The sequence below is a fragment of the Aulonocara stuartgranti genome (genome assembly GCF_965226115.1).
Source record: "Aulonocara stuartgranti genome assembly, chromosome: 6".
Taxonomy (NCBI): Eukaryota; Metazoa; Chordata; class Actinopteri; order Cichliformes; family Cichlidae; genus Aulonocara; species Aulonocara stuartgranti.
In genome coordinates, this window is record NC_138944.1 from 914,549 (window position 1) to 935,063 (window position 20,515).

The window sequence follows — 20,515 nt, forward strand, 5'->3', positions numbered from 1 at the left end:
GCGTTTCCGGGTAGGTAGTGAGACAGCCATATTTGATTCGATTATGCTGTTCTGGCTGCGACGGGCAGTTTAGCCACTCCATCAGAAAAAACGGTGTTTTTTCTTCACTGCGAGGCCAGTTACAGATTAATCCGCGACGACCTGCAGCTGAATCCACCGCAGTGACGGTTCTGAGCCTGTAGTCAACGATGAATCCTGAATAGTAAGTGTCAGTTTGATGTCGGCTGTGACCGTTCCGGCGGAGTTGGAAGATTAGCCGAGGAGCTATGCTAAGCTAAGCTAATGAAAGCGCAAGCTAGCCGGGCGGACTGAAGATGACCGTCCACTGCTTTGTCTCTCAGTTCCGTTAACGGGCTGTGAACGCAGCGTAGACCGAGTGACAGCGCTCAGATATAACACCAAAGGGCCGCCTAATGGCACGGTTGTCCGGGCTCCGTGCGCCTGAACCGGCGGATTTTTCGATTTCGCTAACAGTTTGTCAGAGACGCTAGCCACTAGCATGCTAACAGCAGCTACGTAGCTTAACGGTCAGGGTGTGTTATTGACCCACAGGCTCGGCTCACTCGGTTCGATTCCAGTGTCAGGCCCGGGGTTCGGGTTTCAGCTCCGTCAGTGAACCCGAACCGGGCTGGGTGTGACGTATGCGCCGCAAACGGGAAGTCTGCCCGTTATTGGGTAATATGTTGTTACTTCATTGCAGTTGACACCAACGAACAGCTGATCCATCAGATAATCGATTAACCAATCGGGCGTTTAGCCCCCACGGTGTACTTTAACCAGAATCCACAGTACTTTGATCGTTTAGTCAAGTCAAAGGGCTGCTGAACATTATCACACATTAAGATACACAAAGCCTGTTTACTTAAAGTATGAACAGGAGTTTCAGCGTTCCTGCTGTGTTCATGTGTGTGTGAGGTACAGGACACACACACACAGGCTTCGTTCATCCTGTGTTACTGCAGCTGAAACATCATCATTGTCGCTTCTGTGTATATATACAGCTTATAACTTAATAACAGACTTCTGCTGTCAGCATATCAAATATTTGAGTAACAAATAAAGTCAAAACAGAACAATTAAATATTCTGTGTTATAGCAGGTAATGTAGTAATAATGGGAGATTATTAACAGAATAATATGAGTATTAATGTTGATGACTGATTATGATTATGATGTCACTCCTTGTTTTTAATCAAAGTCAACATCTGACTCGTTATCGTTAATTGAACAAAGTCTGTTCAGACACGTTCTTCCAAACTGTGTCACTAAAGTGTCTGCAGGTAAAAACACCTGTTAGTCCCGAGGAACACCTTATCTTGCCTCAAGTGCTTTCCTGTGTGTGTGTGTGTGTGTGTGTGTGTGTGTGTGTGTGTAGCCCCGCCCACAGTAAAAGTCCAGCACGGAAGCAGCTGTGTGTTGTTGGACTTGTTTTCTTTAAAGGAGCATGCACACCAAACACACACTCATAAAGACCGGCAGCAGTGTGACGCGTGTGTGTAATGATGATGTTTTCTGTCTTCACAGTGACTATTTATTCAAACTGCTCCTGATCGGGGACTCTGGGGTTGGAAAGTCGTGTCTCCTGCTCCGGTTTGCAGTGAGTGTTTCTGACACAATGTTGTCATGGTAAACTGCATTTTGTAGCACAGATTCACCTGTGTGTGTGTGTGTGTGTGTGTGTGTGTGTGTGTGTGTGTGTGTGTGTGTGTGTGTGTGAGCAGGATGACACGTACACAGAGAGCTACATCAGCACCATTGGCGTGGATTTCAAGATCAGGACTATCGAGCTGGACGGGAAGACCATAAAGCTGCAGATTGTAAGCACACGATTGGTCACACGCGGTGATGATGTCACTCTGCTCTGACTGACGCTCTGCTTTTCCTCCTCAGTGGGACACGGCGGGTCAGGAGCGCTTTCGCACCATCACGTCCAGTTACTACAGAGGAGCTCACGGCATCATTGTGGTTTACGATGTGACGGACCAGGTGAGTGCCGACGGCGCTCAAAGCGTGACGTGTGTGGTGTGCAGCAGGGCTCAACGTGGCTGATGACCCGGGACAGCTGCTCACGGTGTCGGTACCTGACAGCAGCCCTAAAACTCAGCATGCACTCACTCACTTTAAAGCTTGTTATGTTTTCTGATACACGGTTATAAGATCTACATATTAATCTGTGGCAGTCAGCACCGCCGCCTCACAACAGGAAGGCTCCAGCTGGTGCTTCCTGCGTGGATTCTGTGTTTGTTCTCCGGCTCCCTCCCGCAGTCCAAACACATGATAAAAACAGTCTGAAGGCTCGGTGGTAATAACAGAAGCTCAACTAGCGGCGCTGATGAAGGAAATACAAACAGTTCGATTCTGACCCGTAACATCTGCTCAGATGCAGGAAGTGCTCATCAGCAGCATGTTTTCCATAAGCTGCTGATGGTTTCAGCGACAGAGACGTCTGTGAGTCTCCAACAGGTCCAGTCAGTCATTGATGAGCAGGGTGGGGGGGGGGATGAGCTGCTTCTCACATGTCCAGCTTACCAAAATAAAAGCCTTGTTCAGAAGCTAACTGAGGGCCAGGATCTAGATGTTTTATGTCGTTTTTGCACTTCCTGCTCACTTGTCTTGATATTGATTATTTTTGTTAATTTCATCTGTTCCGTAGTGGAAAATGGCCAGTGCTCTTATTTTGAAAGTTCAGTCTTCAGACCCTTCCCATCTCGTGTTCATTGGCCAGTAGATGTTCAGCTTCGCTCGCTGCTCAAACACAGCGACTGAAGAGCAGCGAGAAAACCGGCCGGACAAGTTCAGACACACAATGCAGCCTGACACAGGAACACGCCCTGCAGCAGCCTCGCTGAGCGAGCAGCCGACCTGACGTGTTTCTGTTCTGTTGGACGGCTCCCATCATGCGGGACAGACCCAATGTTAAACTTGCTGTTTAATGTCAGACACACAGATTCACAAAGGTGTGCAGGGAGGAGGAGGATTGGTTCCTGCCTGCACCGTATGTACAGGAGCATGCACGCACTCTGAACACACGCAGGAAGTGAGGTCAGGGAGGGGCTGTCTGTTGGGTATTTGGCATAATTGTGTATGAAACTGTGAAATGAGTGGAGTAAACACCGCCCCCTGCAGGCGGCTGTCGGCAGTGTGAAAAGCTCTGTGTTCACGTCTCTGTCCTCAGGAGTCCTTCAACAACGTCAAACAGTGGCTACAGGAGATCGACCGCTACGCCAGCGAGAACGTCAACAAGCTGCTAGTAGGCAACAAGTGTGACCTCACAACGAAGAAGGTCGTGGACTACACCACAGCTAAGGTAAGAGGTCACAGTCTTCCATCAGTGGGCGACAGAAGCACTCGGCGTCCGTAGGTCAGTTAGGATAGAAGGGACTGTTCTGGGGTCAGCCATCAGCACGCTGTCGCCACGTGTCAGGAAGTAGAAAACATGAGTAAGTGGATGCAGATGCAGAGTCAGCACAAGAGGAGGAAGCTGCTGCGCTGACACTCGCTGTGCCATCAGGCCTGTGCTGAGAGTTCCTCCACCTTTGACCTCTGATAATGAAGATTATGGAGTTATATTTATGTCAAAGGCGGCGCGTGACGGAGAAAAAACACGGATCCTCCTCGCAGTTACACTCCACACACGTGACACACGTCATCCCCTGGGTAAACCCGGCCGTTTGTCACTACTTTGGATTTGACCTCTTTGACCTCCACATTTCACCTTGTTTGTTGTCACCGTTTTCAGCACAAACGGTTCCTTTGGACACACGGAGTCAGCACAACTGATCTAAGGTCAGGCTGGAAACATCAAATCAGAGCAGGAAAAAGTTATATTTTACTGTAACAACCACAAACATTAACGAATCATTTTCATAACTTGAAGTACAAATAGAAATTGTACATTTTAAAACCCATACACACGTTTTGTAAACAACAGTTTGTTGCTATTTACTTAAAACTGCAGCCGAGGCGTTTTTCCAAACTATTTACAGAACAATCAGCTGTTCTGCATCAAAGTCACACAAATGATTTTTAATTTTTACTTTCTGTCCGTTGTAAGATAAAGGAGAACGTCACAGCCTGATACCTGCAGGCCTGAGGGTGACATTCAGCATTGTTCTGACACACAACAGAACTACACACTCCAAACACGCCAAATCGCTCACATCTTAAAACTCTCTTTCGCTCGCTCCTTCTCGCCGCTGTCACTCTTAAAACTTCCCAGTCTTCCTAAACAACCAAGCGCCATGTTGCCATATCATTGATTTAAATTGGTTTTTATTTTTCCACAAATAGGAAAGCGTGGAGTTGTTTGGCTTTTGCTTTTGCTTGAAAGCAGCGAGCGCTCTCGACCGCCGTCCTTAGAAGACGCTGTTTTTACCGTTTCTTCCCTCCGCAAACACGACGATGGTGTTGGAAATGCTGAGCTGGCAGCAGATCACTTACTCCAGGAACCAGACGATTCATCTGTTTTTTGATTGGCACAGAAACAGTATCAAGTATAGCTTTGGTCCAAACAGACAGACAACAGCACGTACGCGCTTCAGACGGCGCCTGCACCTGTACACGGCTCTGCAGCATGAGAGCGACCCACTTCAGCTCTCGGTGGTCCCACTCGTGGCTGCTGAGCTCTACACCTGTGACTCATGAATCTGTGTCTGATGAATTGAACTGTTTGCGGGTTTTGCGACTTCCTGAGAACGCGTCAGTTTAAAAGCCGCAGTAACCCGTGTTCCAGCTGTGCGACGGGCAAATGGGGTCTGAGGGGACTGAGTCACTGCGGGAGCCTCTGCTGGACGTCAGAGGAACTGCAGCTGTTTTTCAAATCAAATCACTTTTATTGTCACATCACATGTGCAGGTACATTGGTACAGCACATGTGAGTGAAATTCTTGTGTGCGAGCTTCACAAGCAACAGAGTTGTGCAAAATACAAGAATGGCTACATCTGAAACTAATAAATATATGTACAATATATAATAGTATATGCATTTCTGGATGTGTATACTAAATATTTTTCTGTGTGTGTGTGTGTGTGTGTGTGTGTGTGTGTGTGTGTACACATATTTTACAAATAAACAATAAATAAAATATATAAAAATATGTGTTTGATGTGAAGCGATCCACTCACAGTGTGCCCCTCCTCCCTCTGTAGGAGTTTGCAGATAACCTGGGGATCCCCTTCTTGGAGACGAGCGCCAAGAGCGCCACCAACGTGGAGCAGGCCTTCATGACCATGGCGGCCGAGATCAAGAAGCGGATGGGCCCGGGCGCCACGGCCGGCGCCGCCGAGAAGTCCAACGTCAAGATCCAGAGCAAGCCAGTCAACACCTCGTCTGGGGGCTGCTGCTGAGGCCCGAAACCGCCACACGCCGAACCCGCCCCTCCCCCGAGTCTCAATGTAACCATGGCAACCACAGAGTGTGAGAGAGAGAGAGAATGAGACAGCACGAGTGAGAGAGAGACTGAGTGGTTTGTAATTGTGTGTGCAGCTCCACCAGGCCCCACCCCTTTGTCAAAGACCCCGCCCTCGCCCCCACCCACACCGGGCTTTCTTCTAATTTCCTAAAAGTAAAGCGACGTGTCCCATTTTTAACAGTGAAGCCCCGCCCCCGTCTCCTCTCACAGCTCGAGTTATTCGGCCCGCCCAGTGAAGCACATGCTTAAACCAGCATCATGCATGCCCCGCCCCCGCCCCGCCCCCACTGATCCAACTTCACAGGGCCGCCCTGAAAATGCCGTGCCTTCAGGCCGCAGACCCTCGTCACATTCTTGCCTTCGGCGCTCTCGTGTTGTTGGCTGAGAACTCCACCCCCCCCCTAACATTCCTGTACGCGCCCATAAGCATGTGCTGCATCTGGACGGGTTCCTTCGCCCATGTTTCTCCACCTACAGCACAACCACGCCCGGAGAAGAGCCCTGCTGAAGAAGAAGCTCCAAACTGTACATATTTATACATACATGTATGATCTGCAGAGTAGAGCAGCGGCGGCGACGCGCTGCACGTAGAAATCTCAGCACGTGATTTGTGGCTGCGGACGTGACGTTTTTGTGGCACAAATTCAAATATTAAACCATGAAGGAGATCTTTGATAACTGCTCGTGCTCCTGCTGTCTTTCTTTACTTCCTGTCAGACCTCACACCTGGGCACGCCCAGCGCTCACTTTATTAGGCTTCAGGCCGCTTAAACTAAACCAGAAACAAATGAAGGTAAAACCACCTTAATGTCATTCAACGTTGTCATGGTAACTGGTGCTGCACATGTGACCTGCACTGGAGCAGGCTAGAGGGCAGCACCTGGTTACCAATCAGATCTCAAGAAGCTTCCTGTGCGAGCAGACGGAGGGTCTGAAGTTAGCTCGAGTGTCAGAAACCACACGTACGTATCGTACGCAGGCTCCCGCGACCCTCAGTGTTACACTACACAACATAAATGTCGCACATAAACTACAGTTTTTATTAAAGGGTCATAAACAGGATCCTGTGGGTACAGCCGTGCACACCGCTCGCAGAGTCAGAAGAACATCCGGCAAACCTCAGCGTGCCATCACTGAGCGAGGCGACAGCGCCTCCAACAGGACGGGCGCTCGATGCCCCAAACCTCTGCTACAGAGGAGTCTGCGTGTACGAACACTGGGGGACGAGAGGAGGAGCACATCCAGGTGCTGCTGCAGGTTCCCTCCAAATCCGTACGTCCCCACAGCCAAACGGCTGCAAGACGGTGAAAACATTTAAGTTGCAGCAAAGTAAAAACTCTTTCTGCTTTTTAAGTTTTTCTTAAAGATGGAATAGAAAGTAATCTTCCTCCACAAAGACCTTAAACTCTGAGCTCTAAAGGCTTCTGTGGCACTCTCAGACCTCCGTACCTCAGCTCTGTCCTGTTCCTGGTCTTTATTACACTCTAGTTGAAGGTTTTGAATTTTGTGTCACTTCCTGTCTCTGATTATTTCAAACACAGAAAATGCAAAATCCATAAAAAGATGAAGACAGGACAACCAGGACCAGGTGATCCAGGTGAGCGCTCAGCCTCCAGTGATGATCCTGAGCTGATAACCAATCACTGATCAGTCCTCGTATATCGTCGACTGGATGATTAGAAACGATCAGCTGTGATTTCAGAGATTTTAAAAAGTTCTGCCCACTCTGAGGGTCAGTCAGCTGGTGCAGGTGCAGCAGGAGGGGAGGAGTCAGAGAGCAGGTGGGGTTACCATGGTAACCGAGTTCCCTCAGCTGAGGACGAACAAACTTTTACACAAACCTGGCTTCTGTAAAGAAAAAACTAAAAGGATTTTTTGGATAAACTACAAATATTCTTGAATGTTCAGTCTTAGAGCTGTTGACACTTCTGCGGGGTTGGCAACAGTACAGACGTCCTGCACAGCAGCCTTTAAATAACCGTTACTCTGCCTCAGTTTGTTTATCCGCAGCTTTATGAACAAACATAATGTGACACGTACAGATTTCACAACAACTTCCACGTGAGCTTTAAATGAGCGTCCTTCCTTTAACTCTAAGCTCTCCTCTTCCTCTCCTGTCCTCTCTCATGTTTGTCCATCTCTGAGTGAACTTTGCTCTGTCTGGTCTCTCCCTGTGAAATAAGCAGCTGGACCTTTAGCTGCAACACACTGAGACAAAGTTTGTGATGTTTGTAGAAACGCCACATTTCAAATTACCTGCCACATGTTGCCTTTATGCTCGCTCCTCTTCTGCAGGGCTAGCTAGATGCTAAAGTACCCAACCCACAGACACCTGCAGAATCAGCTGAATATTATGGACACTGTCCGAGCCTTTCCAATGAAGCTCACGTGGATTTGGTCCATCCGAATATTTCAGGAACTTCAACCGTGTCTTCAGCTGAGCTCCGCTCCTGAGGAGCAGCCCAAGCTTCGCTAAAAGGAATTTGTAATTGATGTTTTTGTGTAAAACTGATGACCGAGGGGAGCTGAAGCATTTCAATATTCCTGCTAAAAGGAATTTTTACTGCACATCTCACGTGGTCAGGTGGGAAGTTTTTCATATTTCATAAAGGAAAGATGTTTGCACACACGGAAACTGTTCCCAGAGAAACCGTACGAAAGGATTTTCGGGGACTTCTTGACTGTAAGCGTTCATCTGCTCACAGCGTGCTCACGCACAGGCTGATGCTTTAGGCCACTCCCACAACCTGACAGACGCACAGACTGACCATCCGAGTGGTTTCCTTTCATTTCCAGATGACATTTGTGTTTATTCATCTCCTCAGCTCACTCACATAATAGAAACAATAAAAAAATAGAACTGAAAATGTACATCATACACCTGATACATAGATTTATATAGAATCTTTTTGTGTTTTTGTTTTTTTACATAGGTACAAATGTGAATTATATATAAAAAGACAAACTTATGAATTCACCTTATATTCTTTACACATGATTGAGGGAAACGTACATCAGGACAGGATGAAGAGGAGGCTTCAGGCACTTTCCTTTAACAAACAAAGACACTGCTTTCAGTTCACCTTCCTCGCCACAGACAGGAAAACACACGAGGGACACGTCAGCAGAGACGCAGGTCGGACAGACGGGCGATCCTGCTGAGCGGCGGCGGCGGCGGCGTGGGATCTTACAGGCTGATCGTATGTTTCACGTCACGGACGACAGCTACACGTCTTCTATAAAAATGAAGCTCATAATGAAATCGTTTATATTACAGGTCAGTTTTATAAAATAGACTTTTACTGTTTCACACCTGCTGTTCATATTTATTACTGGATGACGTCACAAGACTGTAATACTGCTCTCAGCCTACAGGTGGCACCGTTTAGATTCTGACGTCAGCCGTAAACTAAAAATAGAGTCCGCTGGACATCACCGGGTCATGATGTCAGCAGACAGTAAGAGCGTGTGGGAGGGGCCAACGTGACCCATGCACAGAGCCAACAAAGCGTCTTGGGGGACGGGAATTTTAAAAGTTTAAACAGGTCAGGGGATATGAAGGGTCGTCTTTGCACCGACATGTGACACCAGGATCATCTTCCAGCTGCATTAAAACATTATTCTGAGAGTTTTAATAGTCGAGAGCTTTTGGCCGTGAAGTGGAGAAACCGCATCGCTGCAGATGTTCTGAACAGTAGAGCGCCAGCGGATGATCTCCACGATTGGTTATTTGTTCAGATTGAAATCTCTTCTTCTGACATCGAGCGACACGTCCGCGTCACTAAACTTCAGACCAGCTGTTGTGTTCAGCGCAGTGTTCTCGTCTGCTGCTCGACGCAGAGCTTCCTGCGACCCGGGACCTTCAAGGATTCAACATTTTTACTTCGATGCATCTGGAAGGTTTTTTAAGCGAGCTGCCATCACCTGCAGCATGCAGCACGAACACCCCCACTGACAGTGCCTGGGGCGTCTGTGGGGGCGTTCCCGGACCACAGACTGCCCGCAGTGGTAGATGCACGCAGACCGCACCCGAGCGCATCGGATCCTAAATTTGCGATTAAAGGAAACTCTCAGGTGTGATCAGGACTGAGGAAGTGCTTCGCTCATCATCATTCTGTCTCTAGAAATGGTCATCATCACACTGGTCAGACCTGCTGGGTTACCTGCTCCAGTTAACCTGAAACCAGTTAAATACCCACTGTAAGGATCAGAAACCAGAGCTCCCAGCACAGTGAAACACATGTTTCACCATCAAACTGATCAAAGTCAGCCACTTGTACTGACGGCAGGAACGCTGCTCTACTCTGTTGGGCGATCGTGGCTCAAGAGTTGGGAGTTCGTCTTGTAATCAGAAGGTTGCCGGTTCGAGCCCCGGCTCGGACAGTCTCGGTCGTTGTGTCCTTGGGCAAGACACTTCACCCGTTGCCTACTGGTGTTGGCCAGAAGGGCTGATGGTGCAATATGGCAGCCTCGCCTCTGTCAGTCTGCCCCAGGGCAGCTGTGGCTACAACTGTAGCTGCCTCCACCAGTGTGTGAATGGGTGGATGACTGGGTGTGTAAAGCGCTTTGGGGTCCCTAGAGGGGACTAGTAAAAGCGCTATACAAATACAGGCCATTTACCATTTGAAGCAGCTTCGGTAACAACCAATGAGAGTGAAGAACAGTGCTGATTGGCTGGCTGTGGACTAGGAAATACACTAGAGCAGGGTTGGGCAACCTCGGCCTCCGGGTCGTGTACGGCTGGCGAGACCAAAGCAATGAAATGTTTGTATTTTACATACGCACGAATAAATCGAACATACACGGCTGCGTATGTCTGAGTCAAAATCAGGTGACGTACGCCATCACAGGATCGCCGCAGATGATGAAGAGTCATGGCAGCCGTCAAGAAAGCGAAGGTGGACGCTGCGTAGTCCAGGAAATGGACTAATGACGTTTTCTTTGAAGTGAAAGGCGAGCGAGCCGATGTCCAGCGCCATTGCAGCTCGAAACGTGACGAGCGGCGAGAACAAATGCGCTCTCGACTCAACATGAACGCTCTTCGTTGGAGTTTGAGAGCTCAACGAGCGGCTTTCACGCGATCACAGACGGACGGCGAGGATATGACGCGTGCACGTTTTGTAGTGAGTGCGTCGTCACGAAGCTGAAACCTCACGAGGCTTAGTAACACGGCAGCTGTAGACTTTTGTTGGTCTCTCTTTGGTTTGTGTTAACGGTATGACCCTCAGAGAACAGGGGCTCGACCTCTGACCCCTTAGCTTTGAGTTAGGGTTTGGTCAGCTCAGCATCAGGAGCACCGTGTTCGCTGATTCGCTGATTCACGTGATTTTTCTGGTGGCGAACAGAAAAAAGCTTTTTTCGGCTAACAGCAGCGAGTGAAGCCGCTGACTTTGTGACGGGTGGTGCAGCGTGTGGGTGGCGCTAAAGCAACATTCATACAGACACACCCACGCGTCCGGCCGCTTGGACACATGAGTGTAAAAATATAACGTCTGCGTAAACGTACTGATCATGTAAGACTCATACAGAAGCTTCTGCACGTCGAGATGCAGCTGGAGTTATGAAGACCGACAACGACGACAAAACGACAACAACGTAGAAATCACAGGGACCTCCAACGCCCCGCTTCCTGCTGCGAGTCCTAGCTGTCACTGTGGAAGGGGCGGGGCCTGCAACGCCTTAGCCCACAGCTTTGTGTTTCCCGCCGCAGCAGCGGCAGGCCACGCCGCAGCGGTAGCACGCCCTGAGGGGGGCGTAGCAGCACATGCAGGGAGCCAGCAGCGACAGGCCCACCAGCGCCGTCCAGCGCAGGCAGAAACGCTCGTCGGTGGTGTCGCAGGAGCACGGGTCTGAGTAATCCCCCTCTGGATCGGACATGCAGTGGTACAGAAGGCTGTCCGCGCACCACATGAAGGTCACGCGCCGGATGCACGTCTGAATGGGGTCGGGCGCCTCGTGGCAGCGGCCCCGCCCGTTGTCCTCTTGATCGAACATGTCCTGACAGTAAACGCAGCGCGAGCGCTCTGCGTCCTCCTTCCGCAGTTTGCCTTTGAGCTCCGGGGCTCGCGGCTGCACCGTCAGCACCGCCCTGTGGCCGCCGCCCATCTCCAGGCAGCTGGGTTTTCTGTCGCAGCTCAGAGGATACGGGTAGGCGTAGTCGCGTTTGGCCGGCTCGCTCTTGGTAAAGTGCACGCAAGTGTCCGGGTTGTGGAGCTGGGCGAGTTTGTCGCGTGAGGAGTTGGCGTGGCGGTAGTCCTCGTAGCCGGTGAGCCAGGTCCGCTCGCGGGGGTTGATGCGTACGACCTCCTCGTCCTCCAACTGGAAGCTGACGTGACGAGGAAACATATGCACCGCCTGCAGGAGGAGGTGGAGCGTGTTTAAAGGCGGCGTAGGATAAAGCGGTGTTTGTCTGTCACATCAGCAGCACAGTCGCTTTATCATTCTGACCAATTAGAAACGAGACTCTCGCTCTTACCGTACTCACCTGGTCCAGGAAGTAGTGCTCAGTGGGCCGATGCTGCTCATACAAATGTCCCAGGATGCAGTGGTGCCGGCGGGGTTCACAGAAGGTGGGCGGGGTGAGCGTGCGCATCGCTGGCTCTCTCTTCTGGGACGAGTTGGACGAGCTGTCGGTGGCAGTCTGGAGGAGAAAAGGAGAAAAGGTGTTTCCAGAGGAGGCGCTATGCAGCCTGATTAGCGAGGGAAAGTTTCCTGAATCACCATAGTAACTGTAGCATAGTAACACATCACCTGGACAGGAGCAGGTTAAGTTCAAAGGAGCACAGCGTTTTCATTCTTATCATTCTCGGCATGTCTTATATCTTCAGTTCAATTCAGATTTATTTATATATATCATCAAATCACAGCATGAGTTAATGACTCAGTGCAGAGAGGTCTGTTAACACACGGAGAAGAAGAAACACCCAGTGCACCTGTTGCAGCATAACTAAGGGAGGATCCAGGGTCACCTGGTCCAGCCCTAACTATATGCTTTAGCAAAAAGGAAAGTTTGAAGCCTGATCTTGAAAGTAGAGATAGTAGAGATTCTGGATTTAACAGGAAGCCAAAACAGGAGAAATCTGCTCTCTCTTTCTAGTCCCTGTCAGGACTCTTGCTGCAGCATTTTGGATCAGCTGAAGGCTTTTCAGGGAGTTTTTAGGACGTCCTGATAATAATGAATTACAGTCGTCCAGCCTGGAAGTAATAAATGCATAAGTAATAAATGCATGAACTAGATTTTCATGTCCACTGCAGCATATACGTTCCATCCATCTGTAGGACAGGAAGCACTGTGACAGCTGGTGTTGGTCTACATGTCCACTGTCCTGCGAGCGCCTCCCAGTCGAGCTCTTTCCAAGAACTATTTTCCTTAAAAACACACCCATCCTCCGAACTGAAACGATCTGCAGCCACGCTCCTTCCTCTGAGGTCAGCGTTGTAAACCGGCTGCTCACTGACGGATTACTGAATCGTCTCCGGCATCCTGCAGAAACAATACGCCGCTTTCTTTAAAGATGGACAGACGGGACAGAAAGGTCAGGACCTGCAGAGAGTAACTGAAACCTCCGGGAATCAAAGCATGCACACCTCACACCTGTGTTACTGACAGAGCTCCAAGACTGGAAGCCCTCCTCGGTTTTGTTTATACCTGCATGAACTCGAGAGCTCGAGTCCACGGTGTCCACGCAGGTTTGCCTTTCAGCTCCTGGAGCAGGCAGGAGGGGTTTATGGGTGTTTGGCTGCTCTGAGCCTGGTTCTGCCGGAGCTTTCCTGTAAACGGGAGTTCTTCCTTCCCACCATCACCAGATTGCTTGTGCTGTATCTGTGACTAATCCAAACAGGATGGGGACATGTTCCTGGCCATAAACAGGAAACCCACCCCCTCCCGTCCATCACACTTTGCGAGGACATGCGTGTCCTCCCAGTCAGACAAAAATAAATATACCAGCTCCAGTGACTCCTCCACAGATCCTGCCACCATCACAGTGAAGGGCTGGAGGGTCACGTGACTCACCGTGAAGACGTCATCGTCGCCGAGCTCGGCCTCGTTCTGCAGCGTGGACGAGGACGTGGTCGACCCTGGAGTGAGACAGCAGAGAAGCTGATGAGCTACAACGTGAATGCAGATGGAGGCAGAGCTCAAGCTATCGCCACCTACCTTCGGTTAGGTCCTCCAAGGCCTTCCTCACGCCGCGATCAAAGGCGCGGGCATCGGCCGGGCTCTGGAAAGTCAGGCCACACTTCTTGTTGTCCACCTTCCAGTGGTGGAAAGTGGGCGTGGCCTTCGTGTAGACTAGATCCTTCTTTAAGAAGCACTCAAGAATCACCTGATGGTTTCAAAGACATCGGACAAAGAAGACAACAGCGTTATCGAGAAAGATGTCATGGCAGCAACGAGAAACACCGACAGCGTCAAAAGCGTCCTCTGACCTCAACGACTGAATCTAATAATGGAAAAAACTACTTTGGGTTCAAAGGAAAGGACCTCCACGTTCACAAATATTTTCTATCACTCCCTTAAACTGAAGCCAAACTCATCATCAAACCTTTGAGATACTGAAATCTTACAAAAGAACAATTTCTCCCATATTCCATAGTTCATCTCCCGAAAACCTTTCTGAAAATATGATGGAGGTGCAGCTGAGACGGTGGTCCGATTCCTTGGACCCGTTAGTCTGCTTGCATGTCAATCCCGCTTATTGGTTCTTGCACTTGTGCTACAATCAGCTGATTTCAGAGGAAAATAGGGGCGGTCTGCGTGGACGTGGACACTACTTTGATTTTTATTGGACTAAAGGACGAGATAATGAAGAAACCGCATTATGCTGCTAACACAAGCACCTGCACAGACAGCATGCTAGTGCTAAGCTAGCCGAGAGCCCAGAGTGATGTTAAAGCTGAACTTCAACAGTCTACCTGTTCATGTTTCTACAGTAGAATCACCATGACGACCGTGCTGGTTTCCATCTTTGCTTTGTGTTCATACCTAAACACTAAGAGAACGATCACGCGTGTCATTAGCAACTACCAACCTGTATATTTTATTTATTGTTTACTCTATTTAATATGTAAAATACACACACACACGTAGAAAAACATATTTAGTACACACATCCAGTAATGCATACACTCTTATATTGTACATATATTTATTACCATCCTTATATTTTGCTTGTTTTATGTTATTGTATTTTTTGCACACCTCTGTCGCTTGTGAAGCTCGCACACAAGAATTTCACTCGCATGTGCTGTACCGTGTAGCTGCACACGTGATGTGACAATAAAGGTGATTTGATTTAGCGCAGAGCAGCGTGTTGGTGTGTGGGGCTGTGACCTCATGTTGTTAAACTGTGATGATGACACAACGAGTTTCAGCACATTTTATGGAGAAATGCAGAAGTAATGAAGTAAAATACTGAGTTACTTTGAAGTACTCTGAGTAATTAATGACATTTCTTTGAGTAATGAGCCAACACTGAGGGAAATCCCTCCAACATGCACAAACATGTGACCCACAGCAGAAAGTCTTTGATACGCTGCCGAGTCTCAAACAGGAGCCTGAGACATCTGCAGCGTGTCTCATATATCAGAGCGAAGCTGTGAATGCTCACGTTATATTATTAATAATAATAACAGAGTAAGCGGTATTTGTCTCCAGAGTCAGGGTCATGTGACGCCGTCCTCTGCAGGAGCTGAGTCCTGGTGCTGAGGGTGCGTGCCGAGGCTCGGGGCTCACCTGCTTGTCTTTAAGACGTTCTCCGTGGATCAGGAACGTGTTACGTCCCAGCAGCTCGGTCGGCAGCAGTCTGCACACGCCCACTCTGCTCAGGCAGCCGTCCTGCGCCAACCAGCCGCCGCTCGACTCGTCTCTGGTCATCACCACCGCTTTGACACGCACTATGTAACTATCACTGCAACAGAGAAACAGGAAGTCTGAGCTCTCCTCCTGTGAGGAGAGCCGCAGGTGGGAGATCACGTGACCAGACCGAGCACACTCATCAGGACCGCTGTCCAATCAGAATGCATAACACCGATAGCACGGTGAATGTGAGCGGTGTTGGACAGCCTCTTTTCCTCTGCAGCGACACACAGATCAGACTCTTGCAGTCAGCGCAAATTCACGGAGGCGGGGCATGAAACCTGCCAGCGGCTAACCCCCCCCCCCAAAAAAAAAACCCCAAAAAGCTAAAACTGAACACGGGGGCGGGATTAAGACGAAGAAAATCGAGACTCTCTCTCCTGCTTGGCTTTCTCCTACATCCTGTTTCCACGGTCACCGTGTCCCATCCGTCTCCATTGACAACAGGCTGTTGAGATCTGCTGCTGCCGACACACACACACACACACACACACACACACACACACACACACACACAGGTTTTCTCTGCTTTGTGATTCAGCCTGCCTGTCAAACTGATGGTGTGTGTGTGTGTGTGTGTGTGTGTGTGTGTGTGTGTGTGTGTGTGTGTGTGTGTGTGTGTGTGTTACTGCTGGCAAAGCAGTGATGACTCATGCTCACACACACACACTGGATTTCGGTCCCTCACCGACTGATTCTCCATTTTCAGACACTTTCCCCGCTTGAAGGGACGGCGCCAGGGATGCACAACCTCATTCTGCACAGGACGTTAACCTGCAGCTGCTGTCACTGCTAACATCAACCACCGTGCAAGATGGGGTGAGGATGATCATGAGCAAGGTGGTGGGAGGAGCTTGTTAATGAAGACAGCGGGGACCACCGTCACCAAGACCACCGATCTGTCGTATCGGTGAAACAGAAACACAACTACGAGCCAAAGAACACGCAAATCAATTGATGATGTTTTTCTGGATGTTTGTTTGATGGTCTTCTTTCTCTCTCCATTAAAATGAAAGTGCCATAAAAACGAGTCTGTTTCTTACTTTGTAAGTGAACAAACTTACAAATTCAAACGCTGAGCAGCGCGACGAGGTGCCAAAGTCTTTGGCTCAGACTGTCAGGTCACAGCTGACTGAAGGCGTCAGCTCGCTGTTGGCTGGTTTGGAGCATCAGTTGATAAAAAAACAGTCCCTCACTTTGGTGAAACGGGGAAGAATCTCAGAGCTAAACAGCAGGACTGAAGGTTTGAGCATGACACTATCACAGACAAGAGGACAGCACTCTATCGGAGGATCAATACATCAAGCTTTCCTGATAGCCTCGACTGATAGCGACCCACATCTGCACATCAAGCTGGCATCTACACCACCCAGAACCAGGAAGGTACACACCTTCGTGTCTTCTGTTTGCCGTCAAACACGTTTCCACTGACTGAGCCCAAAGTAGCCCAGATGAGACCCGAACGAGCCGACTGTCGTCCCTGAGAACGTCGCTGATCATCGAACATCAGGGTGCAATCAGGAAACGTCCTGTCAGAAGAAGGCTGTGTGGTCATGACCTCAGAGTAGGTCTCCAAGGAGACACGGCCCGTGCCAACATTTCAGAGCAAAGGCTGGAGAAAGGTCAAAGGTCATCATTAGTAACACACGAGTATTTTTATTTCACACCACTTTGCTGCCTGTCTGCACTCTTCACCTGTCTCAGGTAAACCACGGCCATCACAGGTGACCCCGCCCACCAGCCACACTTCCAGACCCACTACCAGCCTCGTCCTCTGGGCCACTCGGACTGTTAACAGAACCGCAGGCCGACATCTTCACTGAAGTAACAATAACACGCCTGACTGAGTGTGACGTGGTTAACTGTCAACAGGGGTTTTAATCTGAAAGTGCTCTGCCTGCACCTGCCCAACTTCCTGTTTTATGGACATGGTCAGAGCTGCCGTCCTCTCTTCATCATCATCATCATCACAGCTTTCCTTTCTAATGTTACCAAGTTATTAACAACTTTTTCAAACTCCATCTCGTCTACGTCACATGATGATGTTAGCAGGAGGAGACTCAACCCTCGCCGTGCGAGGCTAAATCACTGACGCTTGATTACTTGCTGTGGCTAGCTGTGTCTCCATACCAAGCTCGGCTACTACCTGATCAGGTGAAATAAGAGCAGCTTTCAGCAACAACAGCAGACTGCAGTAAAAGTAATAATTACACGTATTACTTGACAGGCGAGGAGCTTTGTGACCGCGCTGTCTGCGGTGAAAGATGCTTTACTTTTATATGTTTTTGTTTATGTCCATCTGACTTGCTTTCCAGCAAGTTCAGGTCCACCCCAGTGTCGGCTCCCAGTTGGCTTCCCTGATAAACCTCCCGAACATCCTCAGCACGATTCAAACCAAAGAGCCAAGCTGGGTTTGTCTCAGCTGGGTTCAAACAGCAGTGGTTTGTTTGTACTATGAAACACTGCAGATGGTTCTGGAGGGATTACAGGAAGTTACTACTCGCTCTAAACACCAAAAGAGACAGAGCCTGTTTGTTCCAGCAGAAACTCGTTCCCTCACTCTTCACCTTCCAGTCAGCTCCATCAGCTAGCATCAAACTGAAAGCTGCTATGTGGTTGGACGACTACCAAGATGAAGGATTTAGGAGCTTGTGAATGATCGAGGAGGTGTAATGAGCACAGACACAGTCAGAATACGAGCGCCGGACATCCTTCAGCCTTCTGTTTCATATTCAGGGTCTGACTGTTCTCCATCAGGTGGGTGGATGTGGCACCTGATTGGTCAAAGCCGTGAGCGTTATGCTGTTCTTTTGTCTCAGAGGAAAATGAGTGGCTCTCTTATTTTGAAAATCTGATTGTTACCCAGCTTGCTCCAGCTCTTTCCTCACCAGCTGGACGGACAGCAGGACACTGTTGTAGCAGAACTCAGTCCCAGCTAGCTTCTCGTTCCTGCTGGACTGCAGTCCAGGATCAGTTGTGGAGGGTCACTCTGGGTCTACCAGCTGCAGGAGACGCCGATGCCCGACAGCGGGGCCACAGACTGATTACAGGGTGAGTTTACTGCATTACAGCGAAGCAGCGCTTATCTTGCTGCCACGCTGTAATGCTTGCTTCATGGCACTGCGGTGGTGTCGGCCAACAGACAGTTTACAGTCCTCCAAAACCCCAACAGCGTGTAGCTGGGCTGTGCGCAATGCGAATGTTGATTGGCTACAAGTGGCGGGGAAAGGAGGTAGAGAAGCACGAAAACCATGAAAAACAGCACGCCAAGCTCAGACCTGCAGACTCTGCAGCTCATTGGATGACGGGACACCGAGGTGGACACCGCCCCCACCTGGCAGCACAGCTGCTCGACCTGTACGGATCAGCACAAAACTTGCGTTAAGGCAGTAAATGAATCACAGGGCTGTAAAAGGGACCAATCACATTTGGCTCCGCCCTCCAAAAGGTCAAAAGTCAGACCAATTGGAGCAGCAGAGTTGTGCTGCACCTGTGAGCACAAACCATTAGCTCGTGACGGTTTTATCAAATATGAGCCCCCCACCACACACAAACACCACCCTGATGTTGGGCACACTGTGGGTGGCTCACAGTGATCCTGTGTGTGTGTGTGCGCGCGCGTGTGTGTGAAATCAGCGAGCCTCGGAGTCACACTGAGCCACCCTGCGCCTGCCCAGATGAGGCTGAGCACGTGCAGCCTCTGAGGATGACTCATGTGATGATGGAGGAGCTGCTGAGCTCCTGCAGGAGGTTCACGTTCAGCTCCCTCTGAGGAGGAGGACGAAGATGAGCCCGTTTGTTCTCGTGGGTACTCACTCGTCCGGGCGCGTGTCCTCGCTCATGTTTCCCATTTCACCTCCGGTCATAAGGAGCTCCCACCGCGGCAGCGCGCGCGGTGCTCATGTTTCCTCAGCAGGAGCAGCGCCCGGTCCTCCCCCGCTCCCTCCGCGCCTCCTCGGCGTTAATCCCGGTGAGTGTTCCCCCCCAACACCTCCTCCTCCCAGTCCTCAATCAGTGGAGCTCATCCAGTCTCCTTCACCTCCTCCACCTCCGCCTTTTTTGCCTCCTCCGTCACCTCCTCCCCCACCGGAGCGGGCTGGAATGCGGTGACCGAAAATGGAGCGCTGGTGTCGGTGCGGATGGCCCCGGACGAGCCCCATCTCCTCATTTCTCCATGTTGGATTCAGAGTCAGACGGAGAGGAGCGGGAGGGGGCGGGGGAGGGGTGACGTCAGACCCGAAGGACTGCAGAGTCACGTGGCGTCACCGTATAATAATAATAATAATAATCGTTTAGATGTTTTATGTGTTTAACGGTCTGTTTCAGTTCTTTCCTTGTTTTAAATGCAGATATTTCATTTTAAAAGCTGAGTTACTCTTCAAAATAAGAGCCCCAGTCTGCTTCCAGCCTGTAGGCACATTAATAGAAGTCTGTGCTCCAGTCCCACCAGGTGGCCGAACTGTGCAACTGCAGCGTTGTGTGTGTTAATGAGGTTTAATCTGGAGCTGATTAATGAAGCAAGCGCTGAAGCGCCAAACCTGCAGTTCCTCTGACGTCCAGCAGAGGCAGCAGTGAGTCGGTCCTCATAGACTCCATGTTAAAACAAACATGTTTACAGCCTGATACTCAAACTGTTTCGTCTCTGTAAAACATTTCTACCTTCATAACACCTAAGGATGTTTTTACAACTCACCCGTTTCTATTATTAGGGGCGTGGCTTCTTTGACTCACAGGTGAATGGTGACACAGGCGGCTGTCTGCTGGCTTCACCTGAGCTGGACCGTGTTTGTGGTGTTGGAGCATTTTTAAAGACACCATGTGACCAATAACATGGCTGCTGTGAGGTTACTGTGCTAACAGAGCGTCCGGGGAGGCGGAGCTCCAGTTTGGGTACTCAGAGATTTGGGTGGATGAATCCACAGTTTTCACAGTTCCAGGAACATATTTCTGGGCTAACAGGCAGCTGTGTGATCTTTGCAGCACATTTCTGTTTTTAATAGCTCTAAAAATATAAATTCATTTAATAAAAGCAGCTCGATCATTGTAAAATAATAATGGAGTGGATTTATATAGCGCTTTTCAAGGCACCCAAAGCGCTTTACAATGCCACTATTCATTCACTCTCACATTCACACACTGGTGGAGGCTGCTACAGTTGTAGCCACAGCTGCCCTGGGGCAGACTGACAGAAGCCAGGCTGCCATATCGCGCCATCGGCCCCTCTGGCCATCACCAGTAGGCAAGT

At 49.7% G+C, this 20,515-nt stretch overlaps 2 protein-coding genes across 5 annotated transcripts; one reads left to right on the plus strand and one right to left on the minus strand.

The window, feature by feature from the left end:
- On the plus strand, nt 1-6,089 carry LOC309708006 (ras-related protein Rab-1A). Its single transcript, XM_082535697.1, has 6 exons — nt 1-202; nt 1,525-1,597; nt 1,722-1,817; nt 1,891-1,986; nt 3,176-3,307; nt 5,149-6,089. Exons 1-6 carry the CDS (start codon nt 189-191, stop codon nt 5,344-5,346), a joined length of 609 nt encoding a protein of 202 aa, XP_082391823.1. The 5' UTR covers nt 1-188; the 3' UTR covers nt 5,347-6,089.
- Nucleotides 6,090-8,187: 2,098 nt separating this feature from the next.
- Nucleotides 8,188-19,720, minus strand: spred2a (sprouty related EVH1 domain containing 2a). Of its 4 annotated transcripts, none has more exons than XM_082535639.1 (6): nt 19,087-19,720; nt 15,148-15,322; nt 13,570-13,738; nt 13,426-13,490; nt 11,887-12,051; nt 8,188-11,765 (listed from the first exon to the last, which is right to left on the minus strand). In XM_082535639.1, the coding sequence occupies exons 1-6, from the start codon at nt 19,134-19,136 to the stop codon at nt 11,091-11,093; spliced, it is 1,299 nt and encodes a 432-aa protein (XP_082391765.1). In that variant the 5' UTR covers nt 19,137-19,720; the 3' UTR covers nt 8,188-11,090. The 4 variants fall into 4 exon arrangements, with proteins under 4 accessions (XP_082391765.1, XP_082391766.1, XP_082391764.1 ...); XM_082535640.1 differs by having other exon boundaries at nt 11,896-12,051; nt 19,087-19,718; XM_082535638.1 differs by lacking the exon at nt 19,087-19,720 and adding an exon at nt 16,662-19,080 and having other exon boundaries at nt 11,896-12,051.
- Between the last annotated feature and the right edge of the window lie 795 nt (nt 19,721-20,515).

Bases quoted from the DNA above. Each gene is read 5' to 3' on its own strand.
- LOC309708006 (XM_082535697.1), top strand. The intron at 1,598-1,721 runs GTGAGTGTTTCT...GTGTGTGAGCAG, and splicing joins GTCTCCTGCTCCGGTTTGCA to GATGACACGTACACAGAGAG. The intron at 1,987-3,175 runs GTGAGTGCCGAC...CTCTGTCCTCAG, and splicing joins TTTACGATGTGACGGACCAG to GAGTCCTTCAACAACGTCAA.
- spred2a (XM_082535637.1), bottom strand. From the start codon at position 16,825: ATGACCACACAGCCTTCTTCTGACAGGACGTTTCCTGATTGCACCCTG. The intron at 15,323-16,661 runs GTGTGTACCTTC...TCTCTGTTGCAG, and splicing joins GGCAAACAGAAGACACGAAG to TGATAGTTACATAGTGCGTG. The intron at 12,052-13,425 runs GTGAGTCACGTG...TTTCTCCTCCAG, and splicing joins GCGACGATGACGTCTTCACG to ACTGCCACCGACAGCTCGTC.